At 34.9% G+C, this 17311-nt stretch overlaps 1 protein-coding gene across 11 annotated transcripts in view; it reads right to left on the reverse strand.

Annotated features, from left to right (window-relative positions):
- FHIT (fragile histidine triad diadenosine triphosphatase) overlaps positions 1-17311 on the reverse strand; it is a 561200-nt gene that overhangs the window by 522281 nt on the left and 21608 nt on the right. For 2 of the 11 annotated variants that reach the window (XM_083796291.1, XM_083796290.1), the window contains exon 1: positions 1346-3105. The exons of 2 other annotated variants lie outside the window; for them this stretch is intronic. In XM_083796291.1, the coding sequence (XP_083652417.1) occupies positions 1346-1638 (293 nt within the window). In that variant the 5' untranslated portion in view covers positions 1639-3105. Of the gene's footprint in view, positions 1-1345; positions 3108-17311 lie in introns of those variants that run through there. 7 more of the 11 variants (XR_014571693.1, XM_083796289.1, XM_083796285.1 and 4 more) reach the window with 7 other exon arrangements.

Here is a 17311-nt window from a genome sequence, read left to right on the forward strand (position 1 = left end):
GGAGTTCAATATGACTGTGCACTAATGAGTTCATTTACATACGTCTTCAAAAATTTATTGTACCACAACTTTAAGTAAAAATTAGCCCCAACAGATTTTAATGAAAACAATTTTCCTTTATCAAAATAAATAGTTAGTGGATTCTGTCATCTGTAATCCATTCATTGCACAAGGAAGTCATAAAATTTAGACTTGCATTTAAAAAAAAAAAAGTTATGATAGATCAAAGTATTTCCCACCAATCAAAAGAATCACTATCTAATATCATTTATTCGATTTAAGGTTTGGAGAAGCTTTATCTTTGCTTTGGACCAACAACTCCAGTGACAGAAGAGATGCTTTGCCATTTGCCACTATTCTTAGGGGGTAACTGGTCTGTCTGAGCAGACTACTGTCTTTCAACATGATCAGATAAAATGCTGAACTATGCAACACTTAAAAAAAAAAAAAAAATCAATTTTTTGACATTCTCAGGTATACAGAACTTGATACAATTCAATTCTTACATTGTGAATATGTAAAACTGGGACATGCTTGAAATCTGGGCCCAGATTAAACTCAAACACCAAAGCTGTTTCTCTAAACAGAGAAAACATTTTAAAAAACACCTATCAACTCACTTCAAAAACCTCTAGGAGTTTGTTTGAGTCTGGTCCTAAAAATCTCACTTGACTTGCTTTCTAACAAAAAACTAAATTTGAGACAATAATGAATGTCTCAAATAAAACTACCGTTTAAGCACTCTCTTATGTGCCATTTGAAGGCAGCAGAGACAGGCCAGAAACAGATTTACTAAAACAAAGTAGTTGCGTAGCTCATCTGAGCACTTGGGCTTGGAAAAGCCAATACCAAGGGAGCAAGCATCAGAAGAGACCATTGATTAATGCTGGCTCTGAATTATTTTTAATCTTTTCTTCAGCTAATCTTATTTTGTAACACATGCCAGTGGATCGTCAATAGCTTAAGAATTCTTTTCTTCAAAATCTTCACATATAATATAGGGATTTGTTTTATTAACGCTCAAATTTGCTGTGGTTCTTCTATATAAGACCCAAATGATTTTGTGGCAGAAATTGTAAAACAAAAGTCTACTCAAAAACAGATCTACACAACTGAAAATTTTGGAGGAAAATCGAGTTTCTTTATAAATTAAAAAGGACTAGGGAAAACAGCCGAGCTAGTCCTGTAACTTACGGGAGAAGCTTCTCTAAAGGCATGATTGCTCAAATGGCTCTTGAAAATAAGAATTTTATGAACATACATGTTTAGAAGATATTTCTCTAGCTTCCTTTGAACATAATTTGTTATTGAAAACCATGATATAGAAGGGAGAACATTTTATTACCTGAATTTAGCATGGAAAAGAAAAAAAAATGTAGCAAAAGGGTTTTTTTGTTCCCCTTTTTCTTTGTCCTTCCTCACTTCTCTGATATGCATTCCCACTAGCACTTGAGTGATGTGCTGAGAGCTAAAGGGAAAAACCATAGAGCAAGAACTAAAATAATGAATATAAGTACTGAGAAACATCTGATTCCTATTTATGTTTATTGTTGGATGATAAGAATCAAGCACATCAGTGACAAATCTCAAAAGTAAAAATGAAGAAAAAAGGTTCATTTCTTTGGTTTGGCAGCGCATCAAATAACTTAGGAGCTATTTTGTGTTAATAAGAATGTATTTCACGCCTAAAACTGATGTTAAACACAAATGAAAATCCTTTCTAAATACTATAACAACCATGTACTTCAAATTAATGTTGCCTTATACCAGCTGTTACTGCCTCTGCATAACAGCCTTCACCATGGAATTCTTCACCTGTATCAAGTTAAGTATTTGCATAAATCTTTGCAAGACTGGAGCTGTAGCCTTCATTAAATGCAAAATGGTAAACTTTTATACACCTACACTTAATGTTTTTGTAAACTAATCTATAAATTCATTATAGAGAGGAGAAATTGTCTGAGCTTTATAATAAAATGACTAACAATGACATTTTCTAAATCTTTTTGAAGAGCGGAGATAAAATAAATTGAGCTTTCGCTAGTATTGAACTGTACCTGTTGTGGTGTGGGTTTTTTGTTTGTTTTAAACAGAGTTGGGTATATTCTTGCACACCTTATAATATGGGAATGTTTGTTTTATAAGGATCTTGTGCTTTTTGTTGCTTTCTGCTCCCTTTGTTTCTAGTTCAAATGAGAAAAGCTTTTCTTCCCTATGCTGTTGCCTTTTTGCTACTTGGTCTTGGTGAAAAACAGTAATTACACGTTTCCTATCACTGTTCTTATCTTGTTTGCAATATGGCTGTTTTGGTAGTCTCATCTGTCATGTCTCCTCTTCCAACCAATGTTTTCTCCTCTTTCTAAGCACATAACATTAGCAGGTGAGTTGAGTAATTGGCCTTGGCTCCCTTCACAGTGAGAGGAAGGCAAAAACTGCTGCAGTGTGTGACTTGGTTATAGTATACACAGCAGCAGAGACAGGCAAGCTCTGGAGCTGCTCTATCTGTAGTAGTATTGCTCCCTAAATTCAGCTATGCTGTTGTTCTGTCTTCATGAAGTTTAGCACTATTTTGAAAACACCAAAATCCTACAGGTTAAGAAAAAAAAGTCACTTTTACCTAATTCACAAACTGCAACAAATGAAGGTACTGTCTTGATTGATATCAATGTCATTTGAACTTTCTACTACTTATTGACTTTTATTAATAATTTTTATGGTATAATAAAGGAAAGTTGTTAAAGCTCTCTAGACGTTTAGATATAGACAAGTAAATAGCATGTTGAGCATACCACAGTATGCAGTTCATACCAAGAAAGATGAGGTTAGAGATAAAACCTGAATGGATGAGGTAACTGGCAGTAACCACAAGAGGTTACCAAAGTCACTCAGAAAGAATGGGGATCTTGGAAAATCCAGGAAGCGTTACCAGGACCAGCATTCTTTCTTCCAACGACCATGGTTGGCTAATTCTTGGCAGCATGCTTGAACTTTCAGCAGTAAGGTATCTCAGATGGAGATTAGTTTTATATCATAAAAAATTATGCAAAACACTAAAAGAAAGTTCCAAGGTTTTTCTTCAACTCCACCCCACCATCCCCCCAAAGAAACTGTACATCATTCCATTTAGTCTGCTTGCTCTCTTTAATAGAAACATGCTCTTGTACTTTTGAAGTCATTAATGCCTGCACTTTCAATTTGGTTTGTTTCTTTTTATAATCCCAGTAAGTACAATGATATTTATCTCCTTTATTGCGTAACAACAAGCTGCTGCTGCATAACAGTTTACATCCCAACAACTTCAGTGTTCTGCTGAGCCTTCACAATCTCTAGCATAGTTAAGGCCTGGAAAAATATCTATAATGCACATAGTATGCCTTTTTTTTTTCCCCCTGAACAGAGTTGCTAATACAAATATTGCACGTGAATCGTTCAGTGCATCTTTAATACTTAATCTGACATCCTTACCAGAGCTAATTTAATGGAAGATGGTTTCACCTAAAGAAGAGAACACCTAGAATGATTCACTATTTAATTTGGAAAAAAAAAAAAAAATCTTTCCATAAGGAGACTCTATGGGAACTTCATGATTTAGCCTCTGCTAACAATTTAAGTCTTATAATAATTCCATCTACTAAAAGTTTCATTGACAACAATAATATTGCTCATAGCAGTACTTTGCCACGTGTATGTGGACAAATTTGTTACCCAAATTACGAGTAACAACGTTCCAATAAAATGTTACAACTGCTGTGCTATGGTTTAAATAAAGCTCTTGAAGGTCTTCAGTCTTGCAGAAAATAGGTACAAAAAACACAGATGCAACACTTCTGGTAAAAATAGGAATATTTAACAAACATTGCTAATATCGCATTTTCAGTTTAAGGCTCTAGCTAATACATTTCATACAGTTATCCTTTACACTACAGTATATACTGTTTTTTTCCTAGTGCTTTTCAGCAAGTTTTCTTTAAGGTATTTTAAATCAGCTCTTGAATGCGTGTATTCTCATTCGGGAACACTTTCAACCATTTTTGTGATGTCTTCCAGCAAGTGTTTTACTGCTTATGTTTCAGCTGCTATAACAGAAAGCCTGAGACTAAATAACTGAGGCCACAGAAGCATTAGGAAATTCTTCTAACTCACGGATGTCCAACTGTAGGATTTGTATCCAAAAACGGCAGATATATGAATTGTTTGTTCCAACACCCTTAGGCCCAATCACTAAGACCACAATAGAAGATTAATAAATAAATTATCAAAGAAGCAGATATAACTTTACTACAAGGAGGAGTGGTACTATAAGGAGTACATGTTCTTAAATACTAAGTAGCAGCTTGGCTTTATAGATAGGCCTGATAGATATTTGGTCTACTATTTAGTATTGCAAAGCTCATCTTAGCAAATATATTTTCTATATAACATATATTTTAATATATTTTTATTATACTTTAATGGGACTGTTATAGGAAATGGCACTAGCATCTTAAAAGTTATGGTTTATAAATAATTCATGCTATATAAATCAAAAGGTAAAACTGCAGAAAACCAAATGGCTGCAACAATGGTGTTACTTCAGTTTAAATTTCTCTTTGGTGGTATGTACTTGGCATACATACATCAGGAACATTTCCAAATACATGGAAAAGCATCTTCTTTTCTATTTTGGTAAAATTTACATAAAATATCATTATAACATAATGTACAGATTATGATAAACTACACTGCTCTGCAGTTCCTTCAAAATGTCACAAGCATCCGTTACTGAACATATCTTCATAACGTTTAAGAGGTTAAAACATTTAGATAAAAGTATTAATCTTAGAAGAAAAGTGCAAGAATTTCACTTCTGATTTTTTTTGTGCATGTCTTTTCCTGAAGAACATTATCCTTCAGAACTATTTTCTTTATAGTAAGTGCTTATATTATATATATTAACTATGCTGATGATAACCTCCTTTCCTTACCTACCCCCCTCCCCCCCAAGTGTGGAAGACAACAAATCACTTTGTATAACTCATATGCTCAATAAAAATCATCTAGTACCAATTTTCAGCCATTAACTCCCCCCGCCTCTCCCCCAGCGCACACATGGAGTGTACCTGGATACCTGGACGTATTGTTTTCTGCAACTACTTTCAAGCAAGTTTAAACAGTAATTGAAGAAGATGTTAGGAGAAACTAACTACTCATTTCAGTAATTTAATAAACTTCTGGTATAAAGTCAGAACAGCTATGTTAGCATAAATCCAATTGATTAGTACCATACTACTTCTTAAGTGATCTAAAATTAATCTGACTTCCTTAAAGTCAAGTAATATAATATTAAAATCCTCGGATTAATAAACATAACAACATTTGTCATTTTCACTGTACTCTACAATTTTCTTGTACTCTTGACCAACATTTAAACAACTCTCAGTATAAAAAGTAGGATTTCAAACTCCAAAACCCGTTAGTACTAGTAAATGAAGCATATGTTTAGCTATGAAAAAAATTACTCTGCTAGAATTACCTTTCTGAAATAAGTCAAATAAAAACATAACAAAAAGTGGATTTTGACATTTTATATTTTGTTGAATACCATTACTGCACAGGCAATCACTGTCTCTTACATATAAATTAACAGCCTACCATCTGTCAAGTGTTCAGATAATCACAGGGTTTAATGCACAATATGGTTATTAGAATGTGACCTGACAAAAGAAGGAGAATGCAACCTAATTTGGACAACGAAATCTATGATCTCACTTGCAAATGACAGTTTGACAAGCTATTATTCTGCATTTTGGCTTCTACAGTAAAAGCAATTTTACGCATACGTAATTCTATTAGTCATACAGCCAACTGCCTGTGGAAGATTACTTCAAACTATAAAATTTGCTTGGTCATTCAGGATTTTGAACTTAATTCTTACACAAATATTTGCAACATGAATACGAGTTTAATGATCTGTACATACACACCTAGGAATAAAATACAAATCACTAGGCAAAAATAATCCTCTGTGATGCTACCATTAACTGTAACTACAGACATCCCCTGTGAATTTTCAAGTAAGCATGCAAAATCATTAAATCCATTAATTACCTATATATCAACTGATGTCTGCTTTTTCAAGAGTATAAGTGTACAGGACAGCTCTGTATGGAATCTGTTTCCCATCTTTGGTATCTGCTAATGAGCACCATTAATGATTATTTTTATTCAGAATAATACTTACATGCCACTTTTATGGCATATTCCACGTGCAATACCTTGTTTTTGCCAAGGTAAAGATTAATGACAGTTGTCTCTACTCAAGACTACTAAAAAATCCTATTATTCTCTACTAAAAGAAAACTGTAACCTGGCAAGCCTCACGCGCCCACGGCTCCCACATTTTTCAAAGCCTCAACTGCATTGTTAATGCTCCAATAAAATATATTTCCAAAGGATATACTCTAAAGATTACTTCAAAGTGTAAAATAAATGCTTGAGAAAGATGAAGTTATGTCTTCAGAAAAAAAGAAGCATTCTAAGACGGTGACAAAACAAAAGAGTTCGACATAAGCAGTTATATTACCTGGAGGACTTCAGTAGGATAATAACTATGTAATTAGTAAAACCAACAAGTGAGGAAATCTTATTTCTTTATTTTTGATTCCACTGAGCCTCTGTTCTTTTAACTTTCATGTTTTCTTTAGTTATGACAAATTCTATGTTTTCGTACCACGTTGGCTTGGTACATTTGTGAGTCTGTGGACTGAACCTCTGCAGCAGAGAATCATGGGATCAGCTTTACACCATCAAACACACGGACACGAAATTTAAGAATAATGTGAGGGAACGATCACAAAAATCTCCAGAAGGTGGGGGAAAAAAAAAATTAAATCAGATCATGGTTTATGCAAGGCCTATCAGCACTTCAGAGTGCTTACAGCTGTACAAAACAGCGCTTACCAGACAAGAGTCTGCTATTCAGATTACCAGATTTACTAAAAGAGAAATAAGAAAAATAAGAGCAAACCACAAGGAAGAAACATTTAGGAACTGAATCATTTAGGTTCAGTTTTACATATAGTAAAAAAAAATCCCTATTAAATGACAGAAGATTTCAGTTGTACAACATAAGCGTCACAAACTAGTATTTTCCAAAGCACCTGAGTGACCTATGAGCCTTATCCTTGTTTTGAAGATCCCACAATCTAATTAACATGCAGGACACCAGGCTCTCAAATGCCTTATAATGCACATAGTAGGATTTATAAAACATACTTAGCTGCGTCATCAGAATCTGTAATTGCTTTGTGAAACTGGCTTCTGAGTACTGATGAGCCTTCACGTAGCTCACGGGGAAGTTACTCTGTGATAAAGGTAAGAATAATCATTACACAGACTACTAATTCTCTGGATGTCTCAGTGTGTAGTAAGCGCAAGGTGGTACATCAAACAAAAGCATCTTAGATTAGTGTGAACTACAAATGTTTACGTAGGGAATGACTGTAGAGAAACCACTAAGCAGTAAATTCAGTGGAATTCAAATTCATTGAATTCACCAGGTAAAAAAAGCATTAACCTTACTGAAAGTCAAACCTCTTGCAAAACTGGGGTTTAGGTTCTCCAGTCAGTTGGGTACATCTGAAAAAAATTACCCTTAAATTTAACCACTCAGAACATTATCCCTTACAGTAACCGACAACTTCTAGCTGACTTCAGGCTTTGCCTAGGAAACATTGCATGTCAAATCCAGATTACGAAAATTAGAGAATTACACAGAATTGTATTTGCCTAGTTAATAGCTATTAAGGGCTATACTCAGGGCAGGCTTGCAGTGAGACTAACAGAGAAGTTAACCTTCTGTGATGGCTGCTTATTGCTGGCTACTCCAGTGACTGGGGAAGCAGATCTCTGTGACCACAGCTGCTAAGTGACACCCGGTCAGCTTTACTGCAGTACATGGCACTTCAAACAGAACGGAGTTGGTCAGCCTTAAATAACGGTGCCAGTGATGATTTCAACTTACAATATTTGTAGCAAGCTGTGAAAATAACTTGGCCCCAACAGGATGTTCTAGAGGCTCCACATCTCACTTTGGGCAAAACGCTTCTGGAATACAGCCTCTGCTGCACTTTTAGAATTTACAGCTTGTGCTGGCAGAAGTGGGGCTGGAAAACAAAGACTTCTGGGTCAAAGCCTGCCTGAGTGGTGAAAGGAAAGCTTCCCACAGGTGGTGTGGATCTCAGGTGGAAGAACAGAACAGCAGGGCTTGCCAAAGGTGGTTTACAGCAGACAGGTAATTTGCCTGGCTCTGGCACAGTCAGTTCTACTGAACTGCAAGGGACCTCCTCCAGCACCACCGCCAGACCAGCTGGTTAAGAAAGCACCAGCATGGGACAGGCTGCACACTTCAACAGGGACCGGCACAAAATCTGAAAGCATGCTGGTGATACAGTAAGAGTAACACCTTCCAGCATCCTCTGCTTGGAGTTGGCAAGAATCTCTCTATGTATACTAAACATATCACCTTTTCTTTTCTGCATAAAGACAGAACTATTAACAGAGTTCTGTGCACGAAATTCTGTGGATAAAGCCTAGGCATTTATTTTCTTGTATTTGTACATCCCCATGAAGAAATTATAAAAAGGAAAGGGGGAAAAATGTATGAAAACACCTTAAAATCCACTGTTTTCAGGATGTAATTTTTACTCCTTAAACCCTGAAAATAAGGCTAAGAAAAAAAAATAAAAAAAAGTATAGGCTTCTAGAACACTTTTCACAAACTTTTTTTTCCTCTCCCCAAGACAAAACACGTTTACAGATGTTGCGTGTTAGGTTTCCCACTTCTTTTCTAAACAAGTAGCACATCAAAATACATTTTGTTTACCTATAGAAAAGTTTCATTCTGAAGATTCAGTGCATCATATTTTGAATTTCTTTTGGTCAGGGAGGAAAAAGTGACTTCATGGGAAGCTAATCAAAGTTTTGCATTTTAGGGCAAATTTGCAAGTTCTCTGGCCTATGCTGTTCGAGAAGGTGTTTATATAACCATGTCTCACCCCCCTCACCTGTCTTCCTTTTTCTCTCATGGGAACATGCAATTAAATACATTAGTATCAGCTTTTAAATAGTCAGAAAGACAATGCGACTTTTCTCACCAAAACATTTAAAATCATTTCTCACCAAGTCAAGGGAAGGGAAGGATGAAGATTGACGTCTGATTATTCCAAATCAGCCAAAATGCAAGAGTAGGAGCTGACCTAAAGCAGCCTATTACAGTTACCAAAACAAATGGCAGTGAGAATAGCTTCATACATTGTGTAAGGAATACACTGTAGGTGAAAGGGGAAAAAAAAAAAAAAAAAAAACCACAACTCTTTAAAAAGAGTAACTTTGGTAATCAAAGAAGCTCATACTTTGCACTTTCTTTTAGAATATTCTGGCATTAGCACTGCCTGATCATTTGCTTCTCTATAATAATTTCATTGCTAACAAGATCAGAGGAAATGATTTATTCCACCCCCAGTCTTCCTACATTTGTACGTCATCCTATGGGACATTGGCTTTCTGAATTGCTTTTGGCCATCTGATATTATATTACTGCAGCCTTCCTCAGAAGGAGCCAGAAAAAAAAATCAAAATAATTACATTAATTCTGGGAATCAAAGCTTATTGACTTTCCCTTGAGCTATAATACCAAAAAGCCAGTTACAGAAGTTGCCAACTTATTTAATGATACCACCAACTCCTCCCTGAACTCATCAAAATATCTCTGAAAACATTCTCAAAAACATTTTTGATGTATAGCAATACATTATTAACTCTAATTCATCTCAACGCTGAAGATAGTAATTTCATCTGCCTCTGTTCCTTCCACCTGTTTGTGCCTAGCATAACACTGAAAAACATTGTCATTGCAAGGAAAATACCTTCAGGAGTGCTCTGAGTTGCCACATTCACAAGCAAACCAACATCTCATTTTCACATTCCAAGTATGTCTTATTTATTCTACAAAACTCATGAAATGCTTTTATTAGAATACAGTTCTAATAAAAATAAACATCCTCTACCCACCCAGTAGTTTATTCTGAGAACATAAATTCATAACATATTGCCCGGTATGTATGCTGCACTGGACAGAGTACCTATGTACCATTGTCATTTTTTAGGGATCAGTCTGAGTGAGCACTACCACACACACAAAAAGGCTACTTACACATGTATTTGTCCCAAAAATTCTCTTTGAAATTGTTGATACTTCTTTCCCAGATGTCCTCCTTTAGAGAGGAGACTTCCTTCCCCAACCCTTTTTCTCCTACAGCCATAGTGTCGATAGCATCAGTTTAGAATCAGGTATTCAGCACTAAGCTTTTGTTGTTGTTACTAGTCTTCAAAAAGATAAGAAAAGGCCAAATCCTTTTCAGGTTCTTTCAGTGGTGCCCAGACTTGGAAGTCAGCAAAGACTTTCCTGCAAGAAATCTAGCTTGTAAAACTAGCACAAATAGATAAATAAATAAATCCAAAGTACCAATGTAATAAAAAATAGTAAAAATGGAAGTGAGATTTTGTTTGCACCCTGACTCCTAAATAGCACAAAAATTTTAATGGACCTTCAGAGTGTATTCAATACTATCTATTATAGACCTGAATTCTTACCAATCTTTCAAACAAAAGATATTTACCTTCAGTTAGTATTGACTTGCAGTTTCATTTCAAGAAGTACAAATAAACCTGAAGTGAAAATAAAAACTATAAACAAGTTAAGATAGAAATGCTGCTTTATGTTGAAGGAATTTAAGTGTATTCTAAAAAATACTGAAATAGTCTGGCATGACTTACTGATTTAAGAGTAAAAAGAAAAAAAAAAAAACCAACTCCTCCAAAACCCAAATAAAAGAACGTTGGACTTGATTTGTTTGTACAAATTCATGTCTGCAATTTTGCATATTTAACTAAAATAAATGTTTCTAAAACCTGACTTAAGCTAAATAAAATATATTAATAGGCTGAGTAAAATAGTGGTAATATAAACCTGCTTATTTTTATTACCCTAAAATGACATATTTACCTATATTTCAAATCACGTGTGAATTAGTGTAGGAATTTATACTCCCTCATGCAGGGTACCGAACACTGAGATTAGGAAAAAAAAGACTCAATTAGCTACCGCAGCTTCCTAGTTCTAACCATTAGAAACAGAACATTTGAGAGGTAAAAGACTATGACATTTCAAAACAAGGACATGGCCAAAAGCCATCCTCTCCTTTTAGCACTGAATCCAAGTTGGAGTTTCTCAGCAATGAGGCCACTCCTAAACGCTCAGCCTCACTGAAACCTCACAGCTCAGTTTGCCTCCGGTAGCTCCTCTGGGCAGGGAGGGACAGCTACCAGACAGTGTCTTCTGGGAGAGCAGCTGGAACAAACTGTTTAGCTTCTATTTTCTTTGCTGGTCTGTCTATTGAGAAAATTAGCATAGATTCCATCAAACTCTCCATTCATTTGAAAACATAGGGGCAGGACAGTAGTTTGAGACACAAAAATGTGGTGTAGGCTTAACGACGCTAATAGGAGATTTTCAGAAAACTGTTTAATGAAAAATAATTTATTAGAGAGCTGCATTGCAGTAGAGTTATAGAGCAGTCACTGAATTATTAGGGATAACAAAATACTGCAACTTTGATCTAAACGGTTATAATTTTCTATTTTTAAACTGAAATACTATAAGTTGCAGCAGTATGATTATTTAGATATTAAAATTGTCATCGTACAAAAATGGCATTACTCATAGCTAGAATGGATAAGCAGGAATAATGGTGAAGCAGCACAGAAGTAATGAAAATTACAATTTATATATAAATTGGAATTCTCATTGAATTAAGTCAGTTTTTTATGTTGACAGTATATAGCATAAGAGACAAAATTAGAATCTTTATTTAATTTCTACTAAGAGTTCAAAACTGCAATTTCAGAAGTGCTTGATAAAGAATGTCCTTTTTGAAAATTGATTTGCATTAACCTTTTGACAGTCTACCTAACTGAATTAGTTTAAAGGGTGTCTAACATCTGCAGTGACATGTGCTATCTCTGTTCCATTCCTAACAGAATTCCCTTGCCGGGCTGATGATGTATTTCTGCGGCTATTCCTTCAGGAATATTTTAAATGTAAAAAAATAAAAGCAAACAATAATAATTTTGAAAGTTAAAAAAAAATAGCAAAAAAAAAAAAATCATGCCGGGGAGGGGAAGCATAGTTGAAGGAAATAAGTCCCTCCTTAAATGTAAAGTTTATTTTCTCATACTAAATGGCAAATACCGGCCCTGCAATGCCCAGGATTTTGACTCCAGATTTGGATTTGCATCTGCTTCAATGACAGTTGAATGGTTTCACACATCACCTTCGTCTTTATCCTGTGGGTACTACGTAGGGAGGGGCTTGAATGTGTCAGGTTTCCCTATTAAATATTCAAAGCCTTTTGCTAAACCTTAGCATCAGAACAGGTTACTGGTGACTTCAATACTCTCCAACTGGCTTTGTGAGCCCATAAATAAGCAATTTCCTAATAACATATTTCAGTCTTGCTGCTATCACACAGTATTACCTAAGTTACATTAATACACTTACCTTTTTAATAGTAAAATGTGTACAGCAGTTTCTACTGGATGAAGCCTTGATAATACAGGTTTCATAAGTGGACACAAAATTACAACTACTGTGCAATTTCTTCAACTACCTTATTAAACACAAACAATTCATTTACAAAATGTTCAATATGCTGGTGCTAAGAGCATAGTCTTTTGCAGTGTCAGCAGTACAACCTAATCAGACCAAGGTGTTTTGCTCCTGATCTTTAAGAGTTTAAGAAAAAAAAAAAAAAAAGCTAAAAGATGTAACTGAGTGATTAAAGTTTTATCTCTTACCAACTATGATGAAGAGGAATCCCTTTAATTGTAATCTGAACATCTTTTTGCCATTTCTGCCCAGAAGCTAGACCTTCAAGAGATATAAAGAGTTCTGTGGCACATGATACTTTCTCCAGAAAATCAGGCATGACTGACGGACTGTCAACTGAAATGGTTTTGGTTTGAGTTTTCTTTTTTTGTTTTTGAGCACGGTTTTTGTTTTGTTTTGTTTTTCTTTCTTAAGAATTGAGAACATTTTAAAGGATAGTGATTTTAACTTAAGAATTACCTGACTTATTTCAGTCACCTTTCAAAACAGAATGATTCAACATCTGTTAGATGCAGAATTTCAACTTTACAAATAAATAGTTGTAAATTAAATTTTTAATTAGGAAATAAAGCGAGACTTGTTAATAAAACACAAGATACTAGTTACACATCTTTAAAACTTGAGGAACGCATTATTATTTAATTTCTGTTTGTAGATTAACCTGATTACAGGTAACAGTTCATAGCATCAGTAAGCCACCTTCAGGAAAATAAACCTAAGATGTTTCCAACAAATAACAGTTTATGAAGGTTAACTGCTTTATTTCACTTAGAAAAAACACCCCTGATTACAACAAATTTCCATTTTACCCAAGAAATATTGGTATAACAATGACTAATAACTAATCCTGAGACAATTGCAAATTTCTAATATCCTTTGAACCTCCTATACCATAAAGAAGCGTTATGGAATCAAAGTCTTAGTAAAAGTTCACATTTCAGGTTGTATAAAGCCACCGCATCTTAGTCATACCATGATATACAGAATTTTAACACCATATGATGCAGTCACCTGGAAAACACATTACCACTGCTGTTACCTCACTCTCCATCCATACTTAAATTCTAACATAAATTTGGCAGCTACTACATAGAAAACTTTTCAAGTTAGAAATCAACGTGTCATACATGCTGAAAGGTATAATCCTAATTTTCAAGGTGTGGAAAACAGTCTTCAGAAGCTTGAAGGACAATGCCTGCTAAGCTCATGCAGTAAATACACTGACAAAGATGAGGAATCAGAAAATCCTTCCAAGCACTGTTTCTGTACCAACATTCAGAAATAAGGAAAAAAAAAATCCTTCATATAAGAGGATAAAACCCAGCAGTTTGCATGGATTTTTTTTTTTAATCACACTATGTATTTAAAATCCCTATGACGTATGTGAAATATAAAGAAATATTTGTACAAATTATATACACCTATATTCCATACTTGGTAAAGATCCTTTTTCTGTTCAGTAAAGGAACAACATTCATAATATTACTATTGTCCTTGACAAAAAGACATTTTTCCATGCTATCTGCAACTGAGGAAGTGACTCAGAACTCACCAGTCCTGATCTGTGAACAAGGAATTAAAATTTATGTGACTGCAATATCACCTTGACTGTACCTGAAATCTTTAAGACAACGTGACATAGGAGAACAATTATAAAAACTAGTAACAAGAAAAATTACTCCATTCAGCTGTTCAATTTACACAGACAAAAAGATGTGGTATCAACACATGCACTAAACTTTACCCACTTCATTTTTACTTCCTTTCTCAACAATCCATCCTACTGATGTTCAGAAAAACACCCACTGCAAAGTGGCTGCTGCTAAGATAGTTTGTTTTGAGCTACAAAGCCATGACAAAAACTTTGTGATAGAAACATCATGGCACAATGTTGTTTTTTTTTCCTCTGAAGGGTCCTGTTTACAGTGTGAAAACCTCCTTCTCTGTCAAGTGCTCTATTTTAGAATAATCTGTTTACTTCCTGTCCAAGTTATTTAAAACTACATACTTGTCATCAATGCATAACAAAACTCCCATTGATGCCATTTCTAATGCTTTTGTAAACTAGTTACCATATTGAGGCTTTATATGAAGCATTCCTTTGTTTCATCTACTAAATGCTGTACTACCAATTGAATACTTTATCCTGAAAACCAAAAGCTTCAGAACAGTCGTTTAACAGCCACTACATAAACAAGTACAAAAAAAAAAAAAAAAGTGAAGAAATTTGAATGCAGCATGCTACTCTAATTCAATACAGTAAAAGAAAGATTCTTTTACTGACTCATTTCAGAGACAATACATCAAAGGCAGCAAATGTTTTTATAGCCACTGAAAATATGAAAGACAATTCTTGATTCTAAGCATAACATCCAATCCTCATATTTACTGAGACTTGAGAAATAAAAAAGAATAAAAAGATTTTCCCCCCTTCCCAGAAAATAGATTAGGTAGGCATGACATTTTTCTACTTCACTGTTGCATGCATTTATAAGCTTTCCTTTTGTAGCATTTATGAATTCAAATGGTGCTAGGGTTAAGTTGGAGGAAAGCAATTTGGCATGCATGCATTGAATTTTATCAAAGAAAGCAAAAGCAGTCCATGAGGTCTGGACTGACCTTAAAGCAGAAGTATTTATTTGGAGATTCTAAGGGCTTATCAATTGTGTCTGGTAAGAAGGAACCTAAATTCAATCACACTTGCACGCAATGTCACCTTAATTCAAGGAATCACCTTTCAGTTCTATTGGTGTGTCAATAATATAGTTGTTATTCTATTACTATAAATATTATCCAAATAAATAAATTCTATGTATAAGTAAAAAGGATATATTAGGCCTACATTTTTACAGGATTTTATGGGATATAGAAGCAGGTTTCCAAAGTCAGCTACTTCCAAATCCAGATAATTTATTAAAAAAAAATCAACCTATGCTGTTCAATGCAGTTATATTTTCAAAGTGTGTGTATATATAACAGTGATGCCTTCTGTAAATAGCTATCCCACAGAAAATATTAAAATAATCTTACAAGCAAATAAATACCACAGAAAATTGTCTTAGAAATTTCAGGTACACAAAGGAGGTAATTTGGAAAAAAAAATCTTTAAAGTACTGCTGTTTTCACTAAGTCAGCCATTCGTAAATTATTCTGCTGAAATACAAATGCATTCCTGTTCTCCAGAAACAGGACACTACTATATTATTTCAAGGTAGGATTCCTTCCATTTGTCTGTGGAAGTTGAGCAGTCAGTGTTTCCAACTCTCAAGTCCTCAATAAATTAAAGAAATGCATTAGAAACAATTAGTGGGGAAACGTTTACAAGAAATGTGCCTCTTAATGACAAAGGCACTTGACCAAATGCAGAGCTACTGCAGCACGAGCACTGAAACAACGTGCAAGTGGACTGCATTTCCTGAACACTTCCATCTTTCTGCCAATTAAGCATTGCAATTATTTCCAGGTACCGATGTGCCAGTGATTAAGATTCTATTATTATTTTTTCTACTTTAATCACTCTCCCTCCATCCTTTTTTGTCCTTCCCTAGTTATTTCCTTTAATTGTTGGAAAATCTGAGACTGTTTTAAAACCAGCAGCACACAGAAGTGATCATGTCACTGACACTGAGTTCAAGTCCCATGTTTCATACATTCCAGGTATGCCTACATCCTTTATTCTAATACAATGTGGTGTCCTGCAGCCCTGATTAATATTGCCTTTTTTTCTTTCCCTACTAGAGTAATAAATAATATTCAGTATTAAATAATATTCATAATATTTATTGCCAGATATAGCCAGCATCTGAAACACCTTACCCCACTTTGTCAGTGGGGTTGTTCCTCACCTTTGATTCCCTCTGTCCTTTCTAACTAGGCTAGAACCAATTATTTTAACGTTCCATGACAAAAGGCAGACTTCTTCCCCCCTCCTGTTGGATGTGGGTCAATATGCCACAAAACAAACTCCTTCACATCACTCATTTTCACTAATAGTCTAGTCACAGAGTGGGTTTTTTTGTTTGTTTGTTTGTATAAATGGTCTGAGGGGACCAGCTGGACGTTAATCTCTCAACATCTCTAAGAAATTAAAAGTCATCTGCAGTACAATGGCACCAGTTATGTACTGTTACATTCTTTCTTTGCTGGTATTTCAGTAGTATATTCAAACTTAAATGTGTTATTTTTAGGTTTCAAAGGTTGGGATGAGCAGCTATCCGAGCTTACATCTTTGTCAACTTACATGTCACAGACATAATACAAGAGAATATGTTCTTGAAATGTCTACACCTAGTGGTCTCAGGATGCCAACTTGTTTCCCGAATTCAGGATGACAACTGGTTGATGGATACCTAGTGTCAAGTCTACTCTTTCCCTTCTGTCTACATGATGAATTCCTTTTTTGGGTCAGATATGCAGATGTTTCTTAGTTCTGGCTGTACAAAACAAAATCTCTGATTTTTCTGCATCTCTAATCTGTTTCTTGAAACTATTGATCCCCCTGCATATTAACACACACTTTATATAAAGAAAATGACCACTGAACTCCAACAGGAAAGAGAACTGTTGCAGCTCTTAACCCAAATAAAAACAGGAGAAAGGGAACTG

The sequence above is a fragment of the Anser anser genome, assembly GCF_964211835.1.
Source record: "Anser anser genome assembly, chromosome: 12".
In the NCBI taxonomy this organism is placed as follows: domain Eukaryota; kingdom Metazoa; phylum Chordata; class Aves; order Anseriformes; family Anatidae; genus Anser; species Anser anser.